This window comes from Mytilus californianus, unplaced genomic scaffold (assembly GCF_021869535.1).
Source record: "Mytilus californianus isolate M0D057914Y unplaced genomic scaffold, xbMytCali1.0.p SCAF_9, whole genome shotgun sequence".
NCBI classification, from domain to species: domain Eukaryota; kingdom Metazoa; phylum Mollusca; class Bivalvia; order Mytilida; family Mytilidae; genus Mytilus; species Mytilus californianus.
This window is the reverse complement of record NW_026262745.1, coordinates 82330116-82351610: the sequence shown is the minus strand read 5'-3', so window position 1 is coordinate 82351610 and position 21495 is coordinate 82330116. Positions and strand designations below refer to the sequence as shown.

At 35.1% G+C, this 21495-nt stretch overlaps 1 protein-coding gene across 1 annotated transcript in view; it reads left to right on the top strand.

Annotated features, from left to right (window-relative positions):
* LOC127716470 (ATP-dependent DNA helicase Q5-like) overlaps positions 1–21495 on the top strand; it is a 63100-nt gene that overhangs the window by 7471 nt on the left and 34134 nt on the right. The window contains exons 2-7 of the mRNA XM_052222692.1: positions 2929–3590; positions 5015–5232; positions 8438–8603; positions 12485–12564; positions 14240–14464; positions 16643–16769. Of these exons, the coding sequence (XP_052078652.1) occupies positions 2929–3590; positions 5015–5232; positions 8438–8603; positions 12485–12564; positions 14240–14464; positions 16643–16769 (1478 nt within the window). The remainder of the gene's footprint in view (positions 1–2928; positions 3591–5014; positions 5233–8437; positions 8604–12484; positions 12565–14239; positions 14465–16642; positions 16770–21495) is intronic.

Here is a 21495-nt window from a genome sequence, read left to right as displayed (position 1 = left end):
CATACTATGTCAAGAATTTTTAAAAATTATTCAGACAAATTAAGAATGTCGAGTAAAAATTCATGCAAATTCAGACAAAAACTGGTCTTTTCAGACTTTTTGACTTTTGTAGTGATACTTGCCCCAACTGTTCAGGGTTCGACCTCTGCGGTCGTATCAAGCTGTGCCCCAGCGGAGCATTTTATTGTTGCTAGGGATGAGGGATGGATATATACCCTGCCACGTCCTGTCTGTGTTTTTGTTCTGATCTGATGAGTTAAGCCTTTTTCAACTGATTTCTATAGTTTGTTCTTATGTTGTGCTGTTACATCACTGTCCCAGGTTAGCAATGGTTAGGGGGAGGGTTGAGCACTCACAAACATGTTTAACCCCGCCACATTCTGTATGTGCCTGTCCCAAGTCAGGAGCCTGTAGTTCTGTGGTTGTTGTTGGTTCATGTCTGTCATATTTGTTTTTCCTAAATTGTTTTGTCATAAATTAGGCCGTTAGTTTTCTCAGTTGAATGGTTTCATATTTTTCATGTCAGGGCCTTTTATAGCTGACTATACGGTATGGGTTTTTATACGACCGCAAAAAAATTTTTGTGGTCGTATATTGGTATGACGTTGGCGTCGTCGTCGTCCGGCGTCGTCGGCGTCGTCGTCGTCGTTGTCGTCGTCCGGCGTCGTCCGAAGACACTTGGTTTTCGCACTCTAACTTTAGTTTAAGTGAATGGATCTTTATGAAATTTTACCACAAGGTTCAATACCACAACAGGAAGGTTGGGATTGATTTTGGGGGTTATGGTAATAACAGTAAAGGAATTAGGGGCCAAAAAGGGGCCAAAAATAAGCATTTTTGTAACTTCCAGACATAACTTGTGTGTTAGTGTATGGATCTCTCTGACATTGTACCACAAGGTTCCATATCACTAAAGGAATGCTGGGATTGATTTTGGGGGTAATTGCCCTAAACGTTTAGGAATTTGGGGCCAAAAAACACATTTTTTTCTAGTTTCCAGACAATAACTTGTGTTCAAGTGTATGGATCTCTCTGAAATTGTACTGCAAGGTACCATACCACAAAGGGAAGGCTGGTATTGAGTTTGGGGGTGATGAATCATAATGGGGGTTCAAAAAATTTTGGGGGGGGATTTATTTTTTTTTCCTTTTTTTCTTTTTTTCCTTTTTTGTTTCTTTTAAAATTTTCCATTTTAAGTTGGTTATTTCTGATTTATATTTAAAATCAAATAATAATGATATGGTAGGAGATACACACCAAACAGGATGTGTAAATTATTATATAATAAGTATTGTGCAATAGCAAGAAATTTTCAATTGCACAGTATTGCACAATAGCAAGAAATCTTCAATTGCACAGTATTGCGCAATAGCAAGAAATCTTCAATTGCACAGTATTGCGCAATAGCAAGAAATATCCAATAGCACAACATTGCGCAATAGCAAGAAATTGTCAATTGTACAGTATTGCGCAATAGCAAGAAATATTTAATAGCACAGGATTGTGCAAAAGAAGATACTTCCTATAAATTGCTTATTTCTTGACCAATTTCAATGGGGTTTTATTCTTGATTTCATGGGGTTCTTTAATATGCTGAATCTAACCGTGTATTTAGTTTTTGGATTTTGGGCCCCGTTTTTAAATTGGTCCACATTGAGGTCCAAAGGGTCCAAAATTAAACTTTGTTTGATTTCATCAAAAATTTAATTATTGGGGTTCTTTGATATGCCAAATCTAACTGTGTATTTAGATTCTTAAATTTTGGTTCCGTTTTCAAATTGGTCTACATTAAGGTCCAAAGGGTCCAAAATTAAACTTAGTTTGATTTTAACAAAAATTGAATTTTTAGGGTTCTTTGATATGCTGAATCTAAACATGAATTTAGATTTTTGATTATGGGCCCAGTTTTCAAGTTGGTCCAAATCGGGGTCCAAAATTAAACTTTGTTTGATTTCAACAAAAATTGAATATATGGGGTTCTTTGATATGCTGAATCTAACCATGTATTTAGATTTTTGATTTTTGGGCCCCGTTATCAACTTTGTCCACATTGAGGTCAAAAGGGTCCAAAATTAAACTTTGTTTGATTTCATCAAAAATTGAATTATTGGGGTTCTTTGATATGCCGAATCTAACCGTGTATTTAGATTCTTAATTTTTGGTTCCGTTTTCAAATTGTTCTACATTAAGGTCCAAAGGGTCCAAAATTAAACTTAGTTTGATTTTAACAAAAATTGAATTCTTAGGGTTCTTTGATATGCTGAATCTAAACATGTATTTAGATTTTTGATTATGGGCCAAGTTTTCAAGTTGGTCCAAATCGGGGTTCAAAATTAAACTTTGTTTGATTTCAACAAAAATTGAATATATGGGGTTCTTTGATATGCTGAGTCTAACCATGTATTTAGATTTTTGATTTTTGGGCCCCGTTATCAACTTTGTCCACATTGAGGTCAAAAGGGTCCAAAATTAAACTTTGTTTGATTTCATCAAAAATTGAATTCTTGGGGTTCTTTGATATGCTGAATCTAACCATGTATTTAGATTTTGGATATTGGACCATAATAGGTGAATGTCCAATTTAAAATTTTTAAGTTCTTAGACCACATTCAATCTGTGTTAGAAACCTATGCTGTGTCAAATATTTAATCACAATCCAAATCCAAAGCTGTATCAAGCTTGAATGTTGTGTCCATACTTGCCCCAACTGTTCAGGGTTCGACCTCTGCGGTCGTATCAAGCTGCGCCCTGCGGAGCATTTTATTCTCATTGTTGAAGGCTGCACAATTGCCTATAATTGCTTACATCCACTTCATTTGAACTTTGGTGGATAGTTGTCTCAATGGCAATCATACCACATCTCCTTATTTTTATATGCATGTTTAAAATTCACATTATTCTTAAAATATTACTGCAATGTTTTTACAGGAAGTAAAGATGTCTTTGTTTCCATGCCAACAGGTGCTGGAAAGTCATTATGTTACCAACTTCCAGCAGTGGCCAGTGATGGAGTATCAGTGGTAATTTCCCCTCTATTAGCTTTGATGCAGGATCAGTTAGATCATCTGGATGCTATAAAAATACAGGCTGAGACAATTAATTCCAAATTGACGGAAAAAGAACGAAAACGGGTTCTTGTTGATCTCAATAGCAGTAATCCAAAAACCAAACTTTTGTATGTGACACCTGAACAGGTAGCTACAGATGGATTTAAATCATTGGCAGAGTCACTGATGAAAAGAAAGTTGTTCAAATACTTAATTGTTGATGAAGCACATTGTGTTAGTCAGTGGGGTCATGATTTTCGACCTGATTATTTAAAGTTAGGTTATTTCCGTAAACGTATTCCAGGGGTTCCCTGTATAGCTTTGACTGCAACTGCAACTGAGCAAGTTCTAAAAGATATAATCAAGCAGTTGAAATTAAAGGAACCATTAGCTAAATTCAAAACCAGCTGTTTCCGACCAAATCTGTATTATGATGTAAAAATGAAAGAGACCTTAGGTGATCCTTACAAGGACTTGTCAGAATTTTGTCTAGAAGCTTTGAACAGATCACAAGCACAAAAAGAAGAACTATTAGAAAACTGGGTAAGCTATTTAGCCCAGATTTATAATACACTGTTGGTTGTAACATTTAATTTTAAAATCTGTAAAATATTTTATAAAGCAATATTAACCACGAACCATACACACAAACTTTAAAAAGGCATTTTAAATTATGTTAAAAATCCATTTTGGCTTGTTGGCAAAAAGACAGCAAAGTTCAGGAAATAAAGAAAAAAAGTTTTGCAGATATCAAATAAATATTTTCAGTCTGAATTGGCATAATTAAAGTTATTATCTAATGATTATTTCAATATCGAAATTTTGTATTAATCATTGGATCTTATGGATTTTCACTGGATCTGTGGACATACATCTATATCTGAGGACATATTACTGTATTTGAGGACATATTACTGTGAGGACATATTACTGTATCTGAGGACATACATCTATATCTGATGACATATTACTGCATCTGATGACATATTACTGTGAGGACATATTACTGTATCTTAGGACATATTACTGTATCTGAGGACATATCACTGTATCTGAGGACATATCACTGTATCTGATGACATATCACTGTATCTGAGGACATATGGTATCTGAGGACATATAACTGTATCTTATGACATATTACTGTATCTGAGGACATATCACTGTATCACTTGACATTTCACTGTATCTGATGACATATCACTGTATCTGAGGACATATCACTGTATCTGATGATATATTACTGTTTCTGAGGACAAATCACTGGATATGTGTGACATATCACTGTATCTGATGACATATCACTGTATCTAATGACATATCACTGTATCTGAGGATATATTACTGTATCTGAGGACAAATCATTGTATCTGATGACATATCACTGTATTTGAGGACAAATAACTATCTGATGACATATTACTGTATCTAAAGACAAAACACCGACATATTACTGTAATTTATGAAATATCATAATAATATCTGATGACATATTACTGTGTCTGAGGACAAATCACTGGATCTGATAACATATTACTGTATCTGATAAAATATCATTGTAACTGATGACATATAACTGTGTCTGATGACATACCATTGTATCTGGTGACATATCACTAGATCAGATGAAACATTACCAGTGACATATCACTAGATCGGATGAAACATTACCAGTGACACATCATCAGATCTGAAGACATATAACTAGATATAATGAAACAACACTGAATATGATGACATTTCTAGACCCTGTAGCACAATATCACTGGATCTAGACCCTGTAGCACAATATCACTGGATCTGATGCCATTTCACTGTAAAGAATTGTAAATGAATTAAAGCAGTACATTTTGTATTTCAAAATCAAGAATTGTAATGTTGATTGGCAGTTTTTTCCAGGAATTTGTATTGAATGCAGCAGTATGTTTCACAGTAATTAAGTTATGTAGAACTTTTTTTAATTGTAGTCAGAGTATGGTTGTGGTATTGTTTACTGTAGAACAAGAGATGCATGTGCAGAAGTGGCCTCACAGCTTACTAGAAAGGGTGTTCCTAGCAAACCATACCATGCGGGTCTGAAATCTGGGATCAGAGAGGAAGTCCAGAATGACTGGATGGAAGGCAAATTCCCTGTAATAGCAGCAACTATCAGTTTTGGTATGGGAGTAGATAAACCAAATGTTAGGTAATAATGAAGGAAGATTTTTATACGACCGCAAACAAATTTTTGTGGTCGTATATTGGTATGACGTTGGCGTCGTCGTCGTCGTCCGGCGTCGTCCGAAGACACATTGATTTTCGCACTCTAACTTTAGTTTAAGTGAATGGATCTCTATGAAATTTTACCACAAGGTTCAATACCACAAAAGGAAGGTTGGGATTGATTTTGGGGGTTATGGTACCAACAGTAAAGGAATAAGGGGCCAAAAATAAGCATTTTTGTAACTTCCAGACATAACTTGTGTGTTAGTGTATGGATCTCTCTGACATTGTACCACAAGGTTCCATATCACAAAAGGAATGCTGGGATTGATTTTGGGGGTAATTGCCTCAAAATTTTAGGAATTAGGGGCCAAAAAAGGGGCAAAAAACAAGCATTTTTCTAGTTTCATGACAATAACTTGTGTGTAAGTGTATGGATCTTTCTGAAATTGTACTACAAGGTTCCATATCACAAAGGGAAAGCTGGGATTGAGTTTTGGGGGTAATTGCCGAAACGTTTAGGAATTGGGGCCAAAAAGGGGCCAAAAATAAGCATTTTTCTAGTTTCCAGACAATAACTTGTGTTCAAGTGTATGGATCTCTCTGAAATTGTACTGCAAGGTACCATACCACAAAGGGAAGGCTGGGATTGAGTTTTGGGGTGATGACAATAAGGGGGTTTAAAAAATTGGGGGGGGGGGGGGGTTTCCTTTTTTTCTTTTTTTCCTTTTTTTTTCTTTTAAAATTTTCCATTTTAAGTTGGTTATTTCTGATTTATATTTAAAAGTAAATAATAATGATATGGTAGGAGATACACACCAAACAGGATGTGTAAATTATTATATAATAAGTATTGTGCAATAGCAAGAAATTTTCAATTGCACAGTATTGCACAATAGCAAGAAATCTTCAATTGCACAGTATTGCGCAATAGCAAGAAATCTTCAATTGCACAGTATTGCGCAATAGCAAGAAATATCCAATAGCACAACATTGCGCAATAGCAAGAAATTGTCAATTGTACAGTATTGCGCAATAGCAAGAAATATTTAATTGCACAGTATTGTGCAAAAGAAGATACTTCGTATAAATTGCTTATTTCTTGACCAATTTCAATGGGGTTTTATTCTTGAATTCTTGGGGTTCTTTAATATGCTGAATCTAACCGTGTATTTGGTTTTTGGATTTTGGGCCCAATTTTTAAATTGGTCCACATTGAGGTCCAAAGGGTCCAAAATTAAACTTTGTTTGATTTCATCAAAAATTGAATTATTGGGGTTCTTTGATATGCCGAATCTAACCATGTATTTAGATTCTTAATTTTTGGTTCCGTTTTCAAATTGGTCTACATTAAGGTCCAAAGGGTCCAAAATTAAACTTAGTTTGATTTTAACAAAATTGAATTCTTAGGGTTCTTTGATATGCTGAATCTAAACATGTATTTAGATTTTTGATTATGGGCCCAATTTTCCAGGTGGTCCAAATCGGGGTCCAAAATTAAACTTTGTTTGATTTCAACAAAAATTGAATATATGGGGTTCTTTGATATGCTGAATCTAACCATGTATTTAGATTTTTGATTTTTGGGCCCCGTTATCAACTTTGTCCACATTGAGGTCAAAAGGGTCCAAAATTAAACTTTGTTTGATTTCATCAAAAATTGAATTCTTGGGGTTCTTTGATATGCTGAATCTAACCATGTATTTAGATTTTGGATATTGGACCATAATAGGTGAATGTCCAATTTAAAATTTTTAAGTTCTTAGACCACATTCATTCTGTGTCAGAAACCTATGCTGTGTCAAATATTTAATCACAATCCAAATGCAAAGCTGTATCAAGCTTGAATGTTGTGTCCATACTTGCCCCAACTGTTCAGGGTTCGACCTCTGCGGTCGTATCAAGCTGCGCCCTGCGGAGCATTTTATTAACACTTTGCATAAGTTAAACTCCAATTAGCTTTTGTCGGTTCTACGTATATACTGAGTTAGATGTTTTCTTAAAATTTCTAAACAGCAGTACAGTTGAACATTTCCTATCATGATTTCCTTGATACAGGGTTGCTGCTTACAAGGAAGCTATTGAACCAAGAATTCCAAGTGGTGAAGTTGAAATCATCCTTTCTAAAAATTTTAAGGACGCCATCACAAGTTGGTTGACTGTTATGGAGTCAAAAGATACCAAAGGGACAATCAATCTCATAAGTCTAAAAATAAACTGACAACAATATGGCAAAAAACGACCCAAAGACAAACAGCAGTATAAACACAAAAACTCAACATAGAAAACTAAAGATTGAGCAACATGAACCCCACCAAAAACCAGGGATGATCTCAGATGCTCTTGAAGGGTAAGCAGATACACATATGACACCCATTTTGTTGCTCATATAAGTACAAACCTGCAAGTTCATCGGTCAAGCTCCTTATTAACAAATCAAAAATGTCGGTTTGGTCCGATCCTTGTATTAAAGTGATATACTTGCAAGTCTGCATCTCCATTGTCTGATTCAATTAAGTTTCCCCCCGTAAATTCACTGTTCAAGTCCTGTCAAAGTCCTATTCCGAAATTTAATTGTAATCATAATTGAGTTTCTATTATATGTACACTCGATTCCTTTGAACTGTTGAACTAAATCAGATTACGGGAACGTCATCATCCCGGTCTTCAGACTCATCTGCATTTGATGTGGTCTCTAAAGAGAATCCCAAATTACAAAAACAATGAGCACAGGTGTCAGCAGGGTTTGGTTAGTTCAGGGTGAATTAACATTAATTTATAGGGAAATTTCATGGGACTTTGGAAATTGTTCAGTTTAAAGTGAAATTGGGTTTAAACAGGGTTCAGTATTTTGGAGCTTTCACTGTAACAACAGAAGAGCAATTACTGAGTTAATGTTAGTCATGACCCAGGCAATCTGTACGTTGTTGTGTGTCTTTAGATTCTTTGTGCATTTGTTTTTTTTCAGAAGAGTCTGATATTGATGTAGGTGGTTGATGTGGTCTGTTGAAATGTCCAGTATTTTTGGAGATTGATGTTGTCCTTTTGTGTAATATTCAAAAAGAGACAACTGTATTTATCCTACATATCAGTGTTTTGGCAATAACACCTGGTTTTAAATTTTAGATGGGGTAAAGGAGTGAATTGTGACATGAACTCCCTGACAAAATATTTGTTTTCTACTTTAGATTTGTAGCTCATTGGACCTTACCCAAATCAATGGCAGGATACTACCAAGAGTCTGGCAGAGCTGGTAGAGATGGGAACCAGTCCTACTGTCGTTTATATTATTCCAGACAAGAGAGGGATACTATAAGCTTCCTCATAAATAAAGAACTAAAAAAATTTACAAGAGTAAGTATTGTTATACCTTATATAAAAACACCATTCAAACTGTATTATGCTGAGGGATTCGTAATATGGCTGTGATTTTTGTCAGACGTACTGTGGATTCATTTATTTTCGTGGTTACCAATTTTTGTGGATTGAGGAAAACTTGCATTTTCGTGGATGTTTGATTACATAGTTTTGCCAAAGTCTACATATATTTGTATAGAAAATATTTATTTTGTTGAACATTTAAATTTGTGATTCCCCTGTACCCATGAAATCCACAAAAATTGGTATCCAACGAATAATACAGAATCCACAGTATATCAGCAACAACCATAATCACAGGCTATCTCAGCTTTGTCATTTTTACCACATTAGATAGAAATTTACCTTGTGAAGAAAAATGGCAAGTAGAAGTTCCTTATTGATAAACATGAACCAGTGTTGTTTGTAGTGCAAACAAAATTTATATTATTAGTATTTGTTCTGATTATTATTAGGTCTTTCCACTTTTCTGTGGAAAGACCAATTGTATTTGTTCTGATTATTATTTTTATGCCCCCGCCGTAGCGGTTGGGGCATTAAGTTTTGCCCTTGTCCGTCTGTACGTAAGTCCGTCCGTACGTCCCAAAATTGGTTTCCGTTCTCTAACTTGAGTTTGCCTCAACCAAATGCTTATTACCACAAAACACAGATCAAGTTTGAATTTTAGTGGCGTCACTTTAACCGTTCTAGAGTTATGCCCCTTTATAAATGGAAAAATTGCAAAATTTTTAGTTTCCGTTCTCTAGCTTAAGTTAGCCTCAACCAAATGTTATGAAACTTATACACAAGGCTTATTACCTACAAAACACAGATCAAGTATGAATTTTGGTGGCGTCACTTTAACCGTTCTAGAGTTATGCCCCTTTATAAATGGAAAAATTGCAAAATTTTTAGTTTCCGTCCTCTAACTTAAGTTTGCCTCAACCAAACGTTATGAAACTTATACACAAGGCTTATTACCACAAAACACAGATCAAGTATGAATTTTGGTGGCGTCACTTTAACCGTTGTAGAGTTATGCCCCTTTATAAATGGAAAAATTGCAAAAGTTTTAGTTTCCGTTCTCTAACTTAAGTTTGCCTCAACCAAATGTTATGAAACTTTTACACAATGCTTATTACCACAAAACACAGACCAAGTTTGAATTTTGGTGGCGTCACTTTAACCTTTCTAGAGTTATGCCCCTTTATAAATGGAAAAAATTGCAAAATTTTTATTTTCTTCTAAATATCAAGTTATTTTTAAAATTGGAGTTATCTTCCTTTGTCCATGATTATAGTTGAATCAACTACAATGAATGCTTTATACAATGCAATGTTTATTTTTGACTTCCACTGATAAAACACAGATTAAGTTGAATTTGGGTAGTGTCACTTTAACCATTATTGAGTTATGCCCCTTTATAAATAGAAAAATTGCTGAATTTTTAGTTTCTGTTCTCTACTTAAGTTAGCCTCAACCAAATGTTATGAGACTTACACACAAAACTCAGATCAAGTTCAAATTTGGGTAGGGTGACTTTTACTGTTCTTCAGTTATGTCCCTTTATAACTATATGATATGCAAGCGGGGGCATCATCTGTGTCCACATGTGGACACTATCCACATTTATTTTTTTTCTTCTTCCGCCAAACCCTTTTCTTGCGGTATAAAGTTGTTTCGCAAGATGTCGCTTAGATATTTTGGATATTATATCGAACAGTTATTGCGCTTTTAAAACTTATCTTGTTAAGCCAAAGTCTTTTTTATTGTAAGAGTTATCTCCCCAAACACTGTTTTTCTTGTTAGTGTATGACAAGTGACATGTGACCTTGAAAAATATCAACCGAAAGTGACCTTGAGTGAACCGGAAGTAGTCATTTTTGCACTTATTTCATGGAAAAGTACCTAGAAACCATATATTTTTTAAATGGGCATACATTAACCTATCATTTGAGACCGGAAGTGACATTCTATAACAGGAAGTAGCTAATTATCTCCCTTATTACAGGCATAAGTATCAACAAATATATATTTTTGGAATCAATGTGAATAGAGCTACCATATGAGACTGAAAGTGACATTTTCTAAACCGGAAGTAGTCAATTATCTCCCCTTTTTACAGGCAAAAGTATATATGTCTTTAGACGTATAGATGTCGCTTAGATATTTCGGATACTATATCGAACAGTTAGCCGTATAAACCTAGAGTCTTTTTATTTGAGGTCCTTGGACCCAAACTAAGAAAGTGAGGTCAAAGTCTAAGGTCAAGGTCATGTTCTCAATTTTGACATTTGCTTGTTTTTGCATTTGTTCTGACACTTTTTAAGATATATATGAAAAAATTAGTGCAAAATGTTTGCTTTATTGTGATGAAGATATAATACATTAGGTCTGAAACAATCCAATGACATCTTATAGGAGTTATTGCCCCTGAAATGTTTTATTTTAGGGTAAATTGATTATTACTTCACATTGGTACATGATAAAGCCATAAGGTCTTTTGTAGAATGTTGGGTGACTTATGACCTTGCAAAATGTCAACCGGAAGTGAAATTGAGTGAACCGGAAGTAGTCACTTTTGCACTTATTTCATGGAAAAGTACCTAGAAACCATATATTTTTTGAATAGGCATCCATTAACCTATCATTTGAGAGCGGAAGTGGCATTTTATAAACCAGAAGTAGCCAATTATCTCCCTTATTACAGGCATAAGTATATACAAACTATATATTTTTGGAATCAGTGTGAATAAACCTATCATATGAAGCCGGATGTGATATTTTCTAAACCGGAAGTTGGCAATTATCTCCATTATTTCGGGCAAAAGTATATAGAAACCATATATTTATTGAATCAGTATGAAGAAACCTATGATTGGATGCCAATAGTATCTTTGAGTTAACCAGAAGTAGCTTCTTATAAATTGATGTGGAAAGACCTTCTATTGTTCTTTGAACAATTGGTTTTTAATTGTAAAATGAAATCCTTTTATTGTGCAAAATCAATGAATTTCACTTTTTAGGTATGAGGCATATAAATTGGTGATCTTTTAAGTTTTTTATAAATTTTTTATACATAAAGCTATATATTGTATCTTGACATATACTCTTCTCCAGGTTCTCCCTATGGCTTTGAAGCCCTTCATTGGCTTCAAACAAAACTATCTGTAGCTAAATTTCTAAGAAAATGTCTTCGTTTTTAGCAATTAAGGTGTATAATTATGTTAGCAATTAAGACACTAGTGGAGCTAATAGTCTTCTTACTAAGATGAGTCAATGAGTATTGGACTTGAGAAAATTAGACTGGACTCACTATTTTCTAAACAAATGATTTTCAAGCTGTATCAAGATAAGGGTTAAGTTAGGTCTTTGAGTGTTATACCAGATACATATTAAGTCTTCAGTTTTTATATAGAATTTAGAATTGAAGATGAATCTTTGGTTGAATTAATATTCATATCCAATGAGCATTTTTTCAACAGGACTAGAATATGTATGAATATGAACACTGTTATCTAACAGGTTAATTTGGATTGTTTGAAGGCAGACATTTCATTTTATCCAGACATTTATTTGACTCATAAGATTTATCAGTCATTTCTCAAATCCAATATGCCCCATGCTTTGTGGAGAAGCTGCAGATACCAGTTATTAAATTTGTAGTTTGGCCAATTTAGAGATTGATGATTTTCCCCCCAAGGCTATTATTCCATTTAAAGACTACCAAGTTGTTGAATTCAGATTCATAATAATAATACCTGCACCTGCATATAATCAGTGTAAATATTTAGTATATATTATTCCCTGCATACCAAATGAAATAAGTTTTGTTTGTTCATTAAAAGACACATTATGATATTCATATTTGCTTTCAGGATAAGGAACAACAGAAAATTAAACTACAATCAGCTAACAAAAACTTTGATGCTATGATAGAGTATTGTGAGTATGCCATGTAAGTATAGAAGGCTTTCTTGATTATCAGTAGGATTTCTGAAGTTATACAGACATTTTAATATTGTGCTGAACCTCTGTCTACAATGGTCCTTCAGAATGTGTATTGTGTTATCACAAAAAGGCAGCTAAAACATTACTGCCTATGCTGTAAACAAAGCCATCAGTTTACACTTTACTCTCATCATTTGATGAAGTTAACAAAAAAATCTTGCCATTATGTTTTTTCTATAGAATTGTTTCACATTTTGTGAAAACCAGGGCCTTTTATAGCTTACTATACAGTATAAGTTTTGATCATTGTATCGTGACCTGTTGTTATTTAGGTCTGATTCTGTTCAGTGGATCTTGATATATTCAGTATTTTAGAATTTGTAGCAAACCTACTCAAAGAATAACCATGAATAATTGTATCATGATTTACGATCTCAAAATCCATCTGTACATGCTATAGTGACCTTAGTGGTTCTTAACTTCTACATCATTTGGTCTCTAGTGGAGAGTTGCCTAATTGGCTATCATACCACATCTTCTTATTTTTATATGCAGGTTGTCATTTAAATCTATTAATCATACAGAACATTTTATCACAAATACCCAATTGTATAAAAACTTATTTCAAATTACTGAGTAATTTTAGGCTCTCATTCATATTTTTTACTGATAAAAAGTGTTTGTGAAAGGCGTTTTTAACATTTTGATGAATATACTCGACTTTTGAATACAGATTTGTGACCCAAAAGATAAGCATTTTAGATTATTTTTATCCCCCCGCCATAGCGGAGGGGGCATTAAGGTTTACCCTTGTCTGCCTGTCTGTCCGTACGTCCCGAAATTAGTTTCCGTTCTCTAACTTTAGTTTCCCTTGACTAAATGTTATGAAACTTATACTTATTATAACAAAAAACAGATCAAGTTCGAATTTGGGTGGCGTCACTTTTACCGTTCCTGAGTTATGCCCTTTATAAATGGAAAAATTGCTGAATTTTTCGATTCCATTCTCTTACTTTAGTTTCTTTGACCAAATGTTATGAAACTTATACACAATGCTTATTACCATAAAACACAGATCAAGTTCGAATTTGGGTGGCCTCACTTTCACAGTTCTCAAGTTATGTTCCTTTATAGCGTTTTATGCAAGCGGGGGCTTCATCTTTGTCCCATGGACACATTCTCCATATATTTTACTTGTATAGTCAAAATTTGAAATGTTTTGTTAACAGGAAAAAAGGGCATGCAATCTCATCTGACATGATACCAAATATTCTGACTTCTATAAGTCAGAAAATTACAACTTGTCAGAGCTCTAATTTGTAATGCATGCATTTCAGCATGTGCTCTTTTGTTTTATTGTTGTAAATTGTAAATATATGGAGAGGACAATGTTTTTATTGCTGGAATGTATTCAGCAAGCATGAAGCTGATTTACTAACAGTATACAGCAAGATGGCCAGACATATTGATAACTGCCTGATAGTCATTGGAAGTCTCTAAATAGATTTATTGGATGCACATATGCAGGAGTGATTAATAAATCATATAAAGAAAACAGCTGAAGTCTGAATTTTGTCACAGGACAGCTGACAAAATGATAACAAGCTTACCAACCAATACAGAAGATATTTGAAGAAAAATTAAGGTTAAATTGATTGAACTGACTTTTATATTTTTTGCAGATGTAGACATTGGGCCATCTCTAAGTATTTTGGTGATGTCAAACCAGATTGTAACAATAATTGTGATGCATGTAAAACTCCAAAAATGCTAGCCAAGACTATCGAAGACTTGCAGAGAGGAGCATATGCTAAAACTAAAGCTAAAGGAAAAGGAGGAATGTTCTTTATACAAGATGACAAAGATGATGCTGGGTTGTATGGTGGGGGTCGAATAGGGGTTAAGAGGTATGGTCAAAGATTTAATACATGATATATGATATTTTTTTAGATGCCAAAATTTTTCTCCCATCTCTTGAATTAAAAAAAATATTTCTGTCTTGGCAACATATATTATTTATTATATAATACAGTCGACTCTTGTTATCTCGAAGTCATCCGGACCGGAGAAATATTTCGAGATAACCGTAGTTCGACTCAAACGAAAACCGGAAGTTTGACAGACCAAGGGACACAACTCCTGCTTAGCTTGGTAAAGCTAAAATAAATCCGGATGAATATGGGAAGGGGAATTGATATTCTGGTCTCAGATCGATGCATTTGTATGTTATGGTTTTTCATTGTTATAATATTTTTTTTTCACTTATTAATTTCTTTGAATAGCTACAAGTTTTCCCTGTGGCTTTTGGCTGAGAGAGTAATTTGCAATCGATCTTAGCATTATTCAAGTCATTTAAAGTTGACAAAATTGTTCATTCTCGTATGCAAGAGATTTTAGAAAATTTAGATTTCTTTTCATTTTCTTTTATATCAATCTTTTTTTGCAAGAGAAAATACAAAAAGATTAAAGACACTGATTGATTAGTTTTTTTGTGATCACCAACAGAAGTCTTAATCCCCACTTTATACACACCAAAGCTCATTAGTGTATGATTACGATTAATCGTTTTTAAAACATTTTTAATAATTTTTCATAAACTATAACAATGTATCACTAATTATTTATCATGGTGATTAAAGATAATTTTGGGTAAACACTCTTGGAAAAAGCATGTCATAAATCAATACAGTGGTCAGTGACCGGACATTTAATTACACATGTATTGTCAGATTAACTCTTCGATCCATTTAAATCCCCGAGGTCACGTTTTGACATATGTGTATTAGTTCGAGATAAATAATGAATTTTGAATGATTTTGTTATCCTTGGGACCGTAAATTTAGTTCGAGTCAACCGAAATTTCGACTCATCCAATTTCGACACATCAGGAGTCAAAATACATATATTTATATGAAACAAAGTTCGGGACCACAAGAAAACTTTGACTCGTCTGAAATTTCGAGTCAACCGAGTTCGAGACAAAGAGAGTTAACTGTAGATAATGTTTATCATTCATGGAAAAAGTGGGATACAGTCCAACCTCAAAAGTGGAAATTGATGGGACCCAACATAAGTATTAGAGGTCAAATGTGTTCCACAAACATTATTCACAATGTCTTAATGAAGGAAACTCATTTCAATGTACAATAATGGGCTGTGTATAATCCATATTGGTACATTATCACCACAACCCTCTCCCCACAGGAATTTAGATAAAAACTTTTTGTCACTTGTCGAAAACGTCAAGCGAATCTCTGGTATCTTCAAATTGTATGTGATTGTTTGCAGTACTTTTATAGAAGACCAGTTTTCCATCACCAAATAGAAGTTGAAAATGTTTGTAAACGATTCTAGAACACTTCATGGGTGTAGGAATAAAAAACTTGAATTGAAATAAAATTTCTTAAAGCACAATTTTCAATAAGAGTTAAAGCTTAAAAAAGACGAAACTTTTGTTTATCATAATGTTATGATATTTATTTATTTATGTGTATTTACTGTAAGAATTTCAAAAGGATACACAGTCCTTAATACTTTGAATCAATGGATATTCCTGTTCAGTAATAGATACATGTATTCCTCTCTTGACACTCAATTGATGCACAGACTTTATAAAAATAAGGAGATGTGGTATGATTGCCAATGAGACAACTTTCCATCAGAGACTAAATGACATAGAAGTAAGCAACTATAGTTCACATACAGCCTTTAACAATGAGCAAAACCCATATTGCATAATAAACCTATAAAAATTCCTGAAATGACAAATGTAAAACATGTTAATGGCCTCATTTATTTACAAAACATTAAACAGGAAACAAATTTGATATAGAACATGTAATAACAACCACTGAATTACAGGCTCCTGACTTGGAACAGGCTGTGTTAATATAAAAATAAGAAGGTGTGGTACGATTTCCAATGAGACAACTCTCCACAAGAGACCAAATGACACAGAAATTAACAACTAAACATGTTTGTAGGAGCCCAACCATCCCGCTTATCTTGGACAGTGGAGTAACAGCACAACATAATACTTACTTGTTAAATACATTATGAATTATCCATTTTGATGTCTGTTTTAGTGAGAATAATTCCTATGAAAAGACATATGGAAGTGATGAGGAACGCGACAACAAAGAAAAACGAGAAGCTGATGAAAAACGACAGAGATTTAATTTTCTAAAGAGAGAGTTTAAAAAGAGGAAGAAGGTGAGAAATCAAGATAAGGTATAAATGTATAAATGAGTCCTAAACATGCCAAAGACTTGCACTACAGATACTTCAGAATCAAAGGGAAGTCATGGCACACACTACTTTAGAATCATAGGGAGTTCAGGGCAAATATTACTTCAGAATCATAGGGAATTCAGGGCACACACTACTTTAGAATCATAGGGAGTTCAGGGCACATACTACTTCAGAATCAGAGGGAAGTCATGACACACACTACTTCAGAATCAGTGGGAGTTCATTGCACACACTACTTCATAATCATAGGGAGTTATGGGCACCCACTACGTCTGAACCAATGAATCATACAGAGTTCAGGGCACACACTTCTTGATAATGATAGGGAGTTCAGGGCACACACTTCTTCAGAATCAATGAATCATATGGATTTCAGGGCACACGCTTCTTGATAATGATAGGGAATTCAGGGCACACACTACTTCAGAATCATAGGGAGTTCAGGGCAAACACTACTGCAAAATCATAGGTAGTTCAGGGCACACACAATTCTTCATATTCATAGGGAATTCAGGGCACACACTGCTTAAGAATCATAGGGAGTTTAGGGCACACACTACTTCAGAATCATAGGGAGTTTAGGGAACATACTGCTTCAGAATCATGGGGGGTTCAGGGCAAACACTACTTCATAATCATAGGGTGTTCAGGAAACACACTACTTCATAATCATAGGGAGTTCAGGGCACACACCTCTCCATAATCATAGGGAGTTTAGGTCAAACACTACTTTATTATTATTATAGGGATTTTAAGGCACACACTACTTCAGAATCATAGGGAGTTCAGGGCACACATTACTTTAGAATCATAGGGAGTTCAGGGCACACACTACTTCATTATCATAGGGAGTTCAGGGCACACACTTCTTCAGAATCATATGGAGTTAAGGGCACACACTACTTCATAATCATAGCGAGTTCAGGGCACACACTACTTCAGAATCATTGGGAGTTTAGGGCACACACTACTTCAGAATCATAGGGAGTTCAGGGCCCACACTACTTCAGAATCATAGGGAGTTAAGGGCACATACTGCTTCAGAAGCATAGGGCTATAGGGCACACACTACTTTATAATCATAGGGAGTTTAGGTCATACACTACTTCAGAATCATAGGGAGTTCAGGGCACACACTAGTTTATTATGATAGGGACTTTAAGGCACACACTTCTTCGGGATCATAGGGAGTTTAAGGCATAAACTACTTCAGAATCATAGGGTTTTAAGGGCATACACTACTTCAGAGTCATATGGAGTTCAGGGCACACACTACTTCAGAATCATAGGGAGTTTAGGACACATACTGCTTCAGAATCATGGGGAGTTCAGGGCACACACTACTTCATAATCATAGGGAGTTCAGGAAACACACTACTTCAGAATCATAGGGAGTTTAGGGCACACACTGCTTCAGAATCATAGGGAGTTCAGGGCACACACTACTTTATAATCATAGGGTGTTCAGGAAACACACTACTTCATAATCATAGGGAGTTTAGGTCAAACACTACTTTATTATTATTATAGGGATTTTAAGGCACTCACTACTTCAGAATCAATGAATCATAGGGAGTTCAGGGCACACACTACTTCAGAATCAAAGGGAGTTCAGGGCACACACTACTTCAGAATCAAAGGGAGTTCAGGGCACACACTACTTCAGAATCAAAGGGAGTTTAGGGCACACACTACTTCAGAATCAAAGGGAGTTCAGGGCATACACTACTTCAGAATCAAAGGGAGTTCAGGGCACACACTACTTCAGAATCAAAGGGAGTTCAGGGCACACACTACTTCAGAATCAAAGGGAGTTTAGGGCACACACTACTTCAGAATCAAAGGGAGTTCAGGGCATACACTACTTCAGAATCAAAGGGAGTTCAGGGCACACACTACTTCAGAATCAAAGGGAGTTTAGGGCACACACTACTTCAGAATCAAAGGGAGTTCAGGGCACACACTACTTCAGAATCAAAGGGAGTTCAGGGCACACACTACTTCAGAATCAAAGGGAGTTCAGGGCACACACTACTTCAGAATCAAAGGGAGTTTAGGGCACACACTACTTCAGAATCAAAGGGAGTTCAGGGCACACACTACTTCAGAATCATAAGGAGTTTAGGAAACACACTACTTCAGAATCATATTAAAGGAGTTTAGGCCACACACTACTTCATAATCATAGGGAGTTCAGGGCACACACACTACTTCAGAATCAATGAATCATAGGGAGTTCAGGGCACACACTACTTCATAATCATAGGGAGTTCAGGGCACACACACTACTTCAGAATCAATGAATCATAGGGAGTTCAGGGCACACACTACTTTAGAATCATAGGGAGTTCAGGGCACACACTACTTCATTATCATAGGGAGTTCAGGGCACACACTACTTCATAATCATAGGGAGTTCAGGGCACACATTTCTTCAGAATCATATGGAGTTAAGGGCACACACTGCTTCATAATCATAGCGAGTTCAGGGCACATACTACTTCAGAATCATTGGGAGTTTAGGGCACACACTACTTCAGAATCATAGGATGTTTAGGGCATACACTACTTCAGAATCATAGGGAGTTCAGGGCCCACACTACTTCAGAATCACAGGGAGTTTAGGGCACATACTGCTTCAGAATCATAGGGCTTTAGGGCACACACTACTTCATAATCATAGGGAGTTTAGGTCATACACTACTTCAGAATCATAGGGAATTCAGGGCACACACTACTTTATTATGATAGGGACTTTAAGGCACACACTTCTTCGGGATCATAGGGAGTTTAAGGCATAAACTACTTCAGAATCATAGGGTTTTAAGGGCATACACTACTTCAGAGTCATATGGAGTTCAGGGCACACACTACTTCAGAATCATAGGGAGTTTAGGACACATACTGCTTCAGAATCATGGGGAGTTCAGGGCACACACTACTTCATAATCATAGGGAGTTCAGGAAACACACTACTTCAGAATCATAGGGAGTTTAGGGCACATACTGCTTCAGAATCATAGGGAGTTCAGGGCACACACTACTTCAGAATCATATGGAGTTCAGGGCACACACTTCTTTATTATCATAGGGACTTTAAGGCACACACTTCTTCAGAATCATAGGGTTTTAAGGGCATACACTACTTCAGAATCATATGGAGTTCAGGGCACACACTTCTTTATTATCATAGGGACTTTAAGGCACACACTTCTTCAGGATCATAGGGTGTTTAGGGCACACACTTCTTCATTATCATAGGGAGTTCAGGGCACACACTATTTCATAATCATATGGAGGTCAGGGCAAACACTACTTCAGAATCATAGAGCTCTCAGGACTTGCACTACTTCAAAATCAAAGGGAGAGAAAATAATGAGACTTTAAAAATGTGTTTGTTTCATGGCTCTACAATATTTACTTGTTACAATACTTTGCCATTTGCATTCTTCTTATTACAATCTGTTTTTCTAGTTAATCCAATATGTTTATTTCATGCATTTTATAGTAGTGCATAATTAATTTTTTTTCTCTTAGTATTCAACTGTACAGCACTGTAGCAAATTTATAGAATACATAAGAAAGAAAAAGATATAAGTGTTACTAATTAAAATTCAATGGTGCAAGCAGTTCTGTATATGGGTCTTCAAATGTAAAGTACGAAGGAAGAGTAAGAATTTAAGGAACATAAATCAAAGAATTGAAATAAATCTTTTTTGTTAAAAAAAGAAAACAAAACTTATAAATATCTTGTGTTGGAAGCGGCTTTCTTGATTTACCTTCATCAGGAATGCTCAACAGCAAGTATTTAAAAGCCAATGATGTAGAAGAACCGAAACAGTTAAAGTGCTAGATGACCAAAAAGAACCTAGAAATAATAGCCAAATCCATCCAAGGTCAATTTTGCCTCAGGGAGTTTCTCAATAATTTCTAAATACATACCTGTCAACCTCTGAAAATGAAAATGCAGGTCAAGGTCATACCTGCATTGAGGAAGAAAAAGTCAGGTTATAACGCGTACAAACTTTTTTCAGTTGAATTTTAGTATTTAGAGGAATTTTTTATGACCACAAAAACATTTTGCTGTCGTATAATGGTATGAAGTTGTTGTTGTTGTCGTCATCTTCGTCGTCCAAAGAATTTGATTTCCAGACAATAACTTGAGTATAAATGTATGGATCTCTATGAAATTGTACCACAAGGTTCCAAACAACAAAAGGAAGGTTGGGATTGATTTTGGAGGTTATTGTCCTAACTGTTTAGGAATTAGGGGCCAAAAACAAGCATTTTTCTTATTTCAGGGAAATAACTTGTGTATAAGTGTATGGATCTCTATGAAATTGTACCACAATTTTTCTTACTTCAAAAGGAAGGTTGGGATTGATTTTTGGGGTTATGGCCCAAACCATTTAAGAATTAGGGGCCAAATAACTAGGATTTTCTGGTTTTTCTGACAATTACTTGAGTACAAGTCCACATTAAGGTCCAAAGGATCTCTATGAAATTGTACCACAAGGTTCCATGATTTTGGGGGTTATGGTCCTAACCGTTTAGGAAAAAGGGGCTAAAAACAATATTTTTCTAATACTTTGTATAAATTGCTTATTTCTTGACCAATTTCAATGGGTTTGATTCAAAGTCTTGAATTCTTGGGGTTCTTTGATATGCCTAATCTAATCGTGTATTT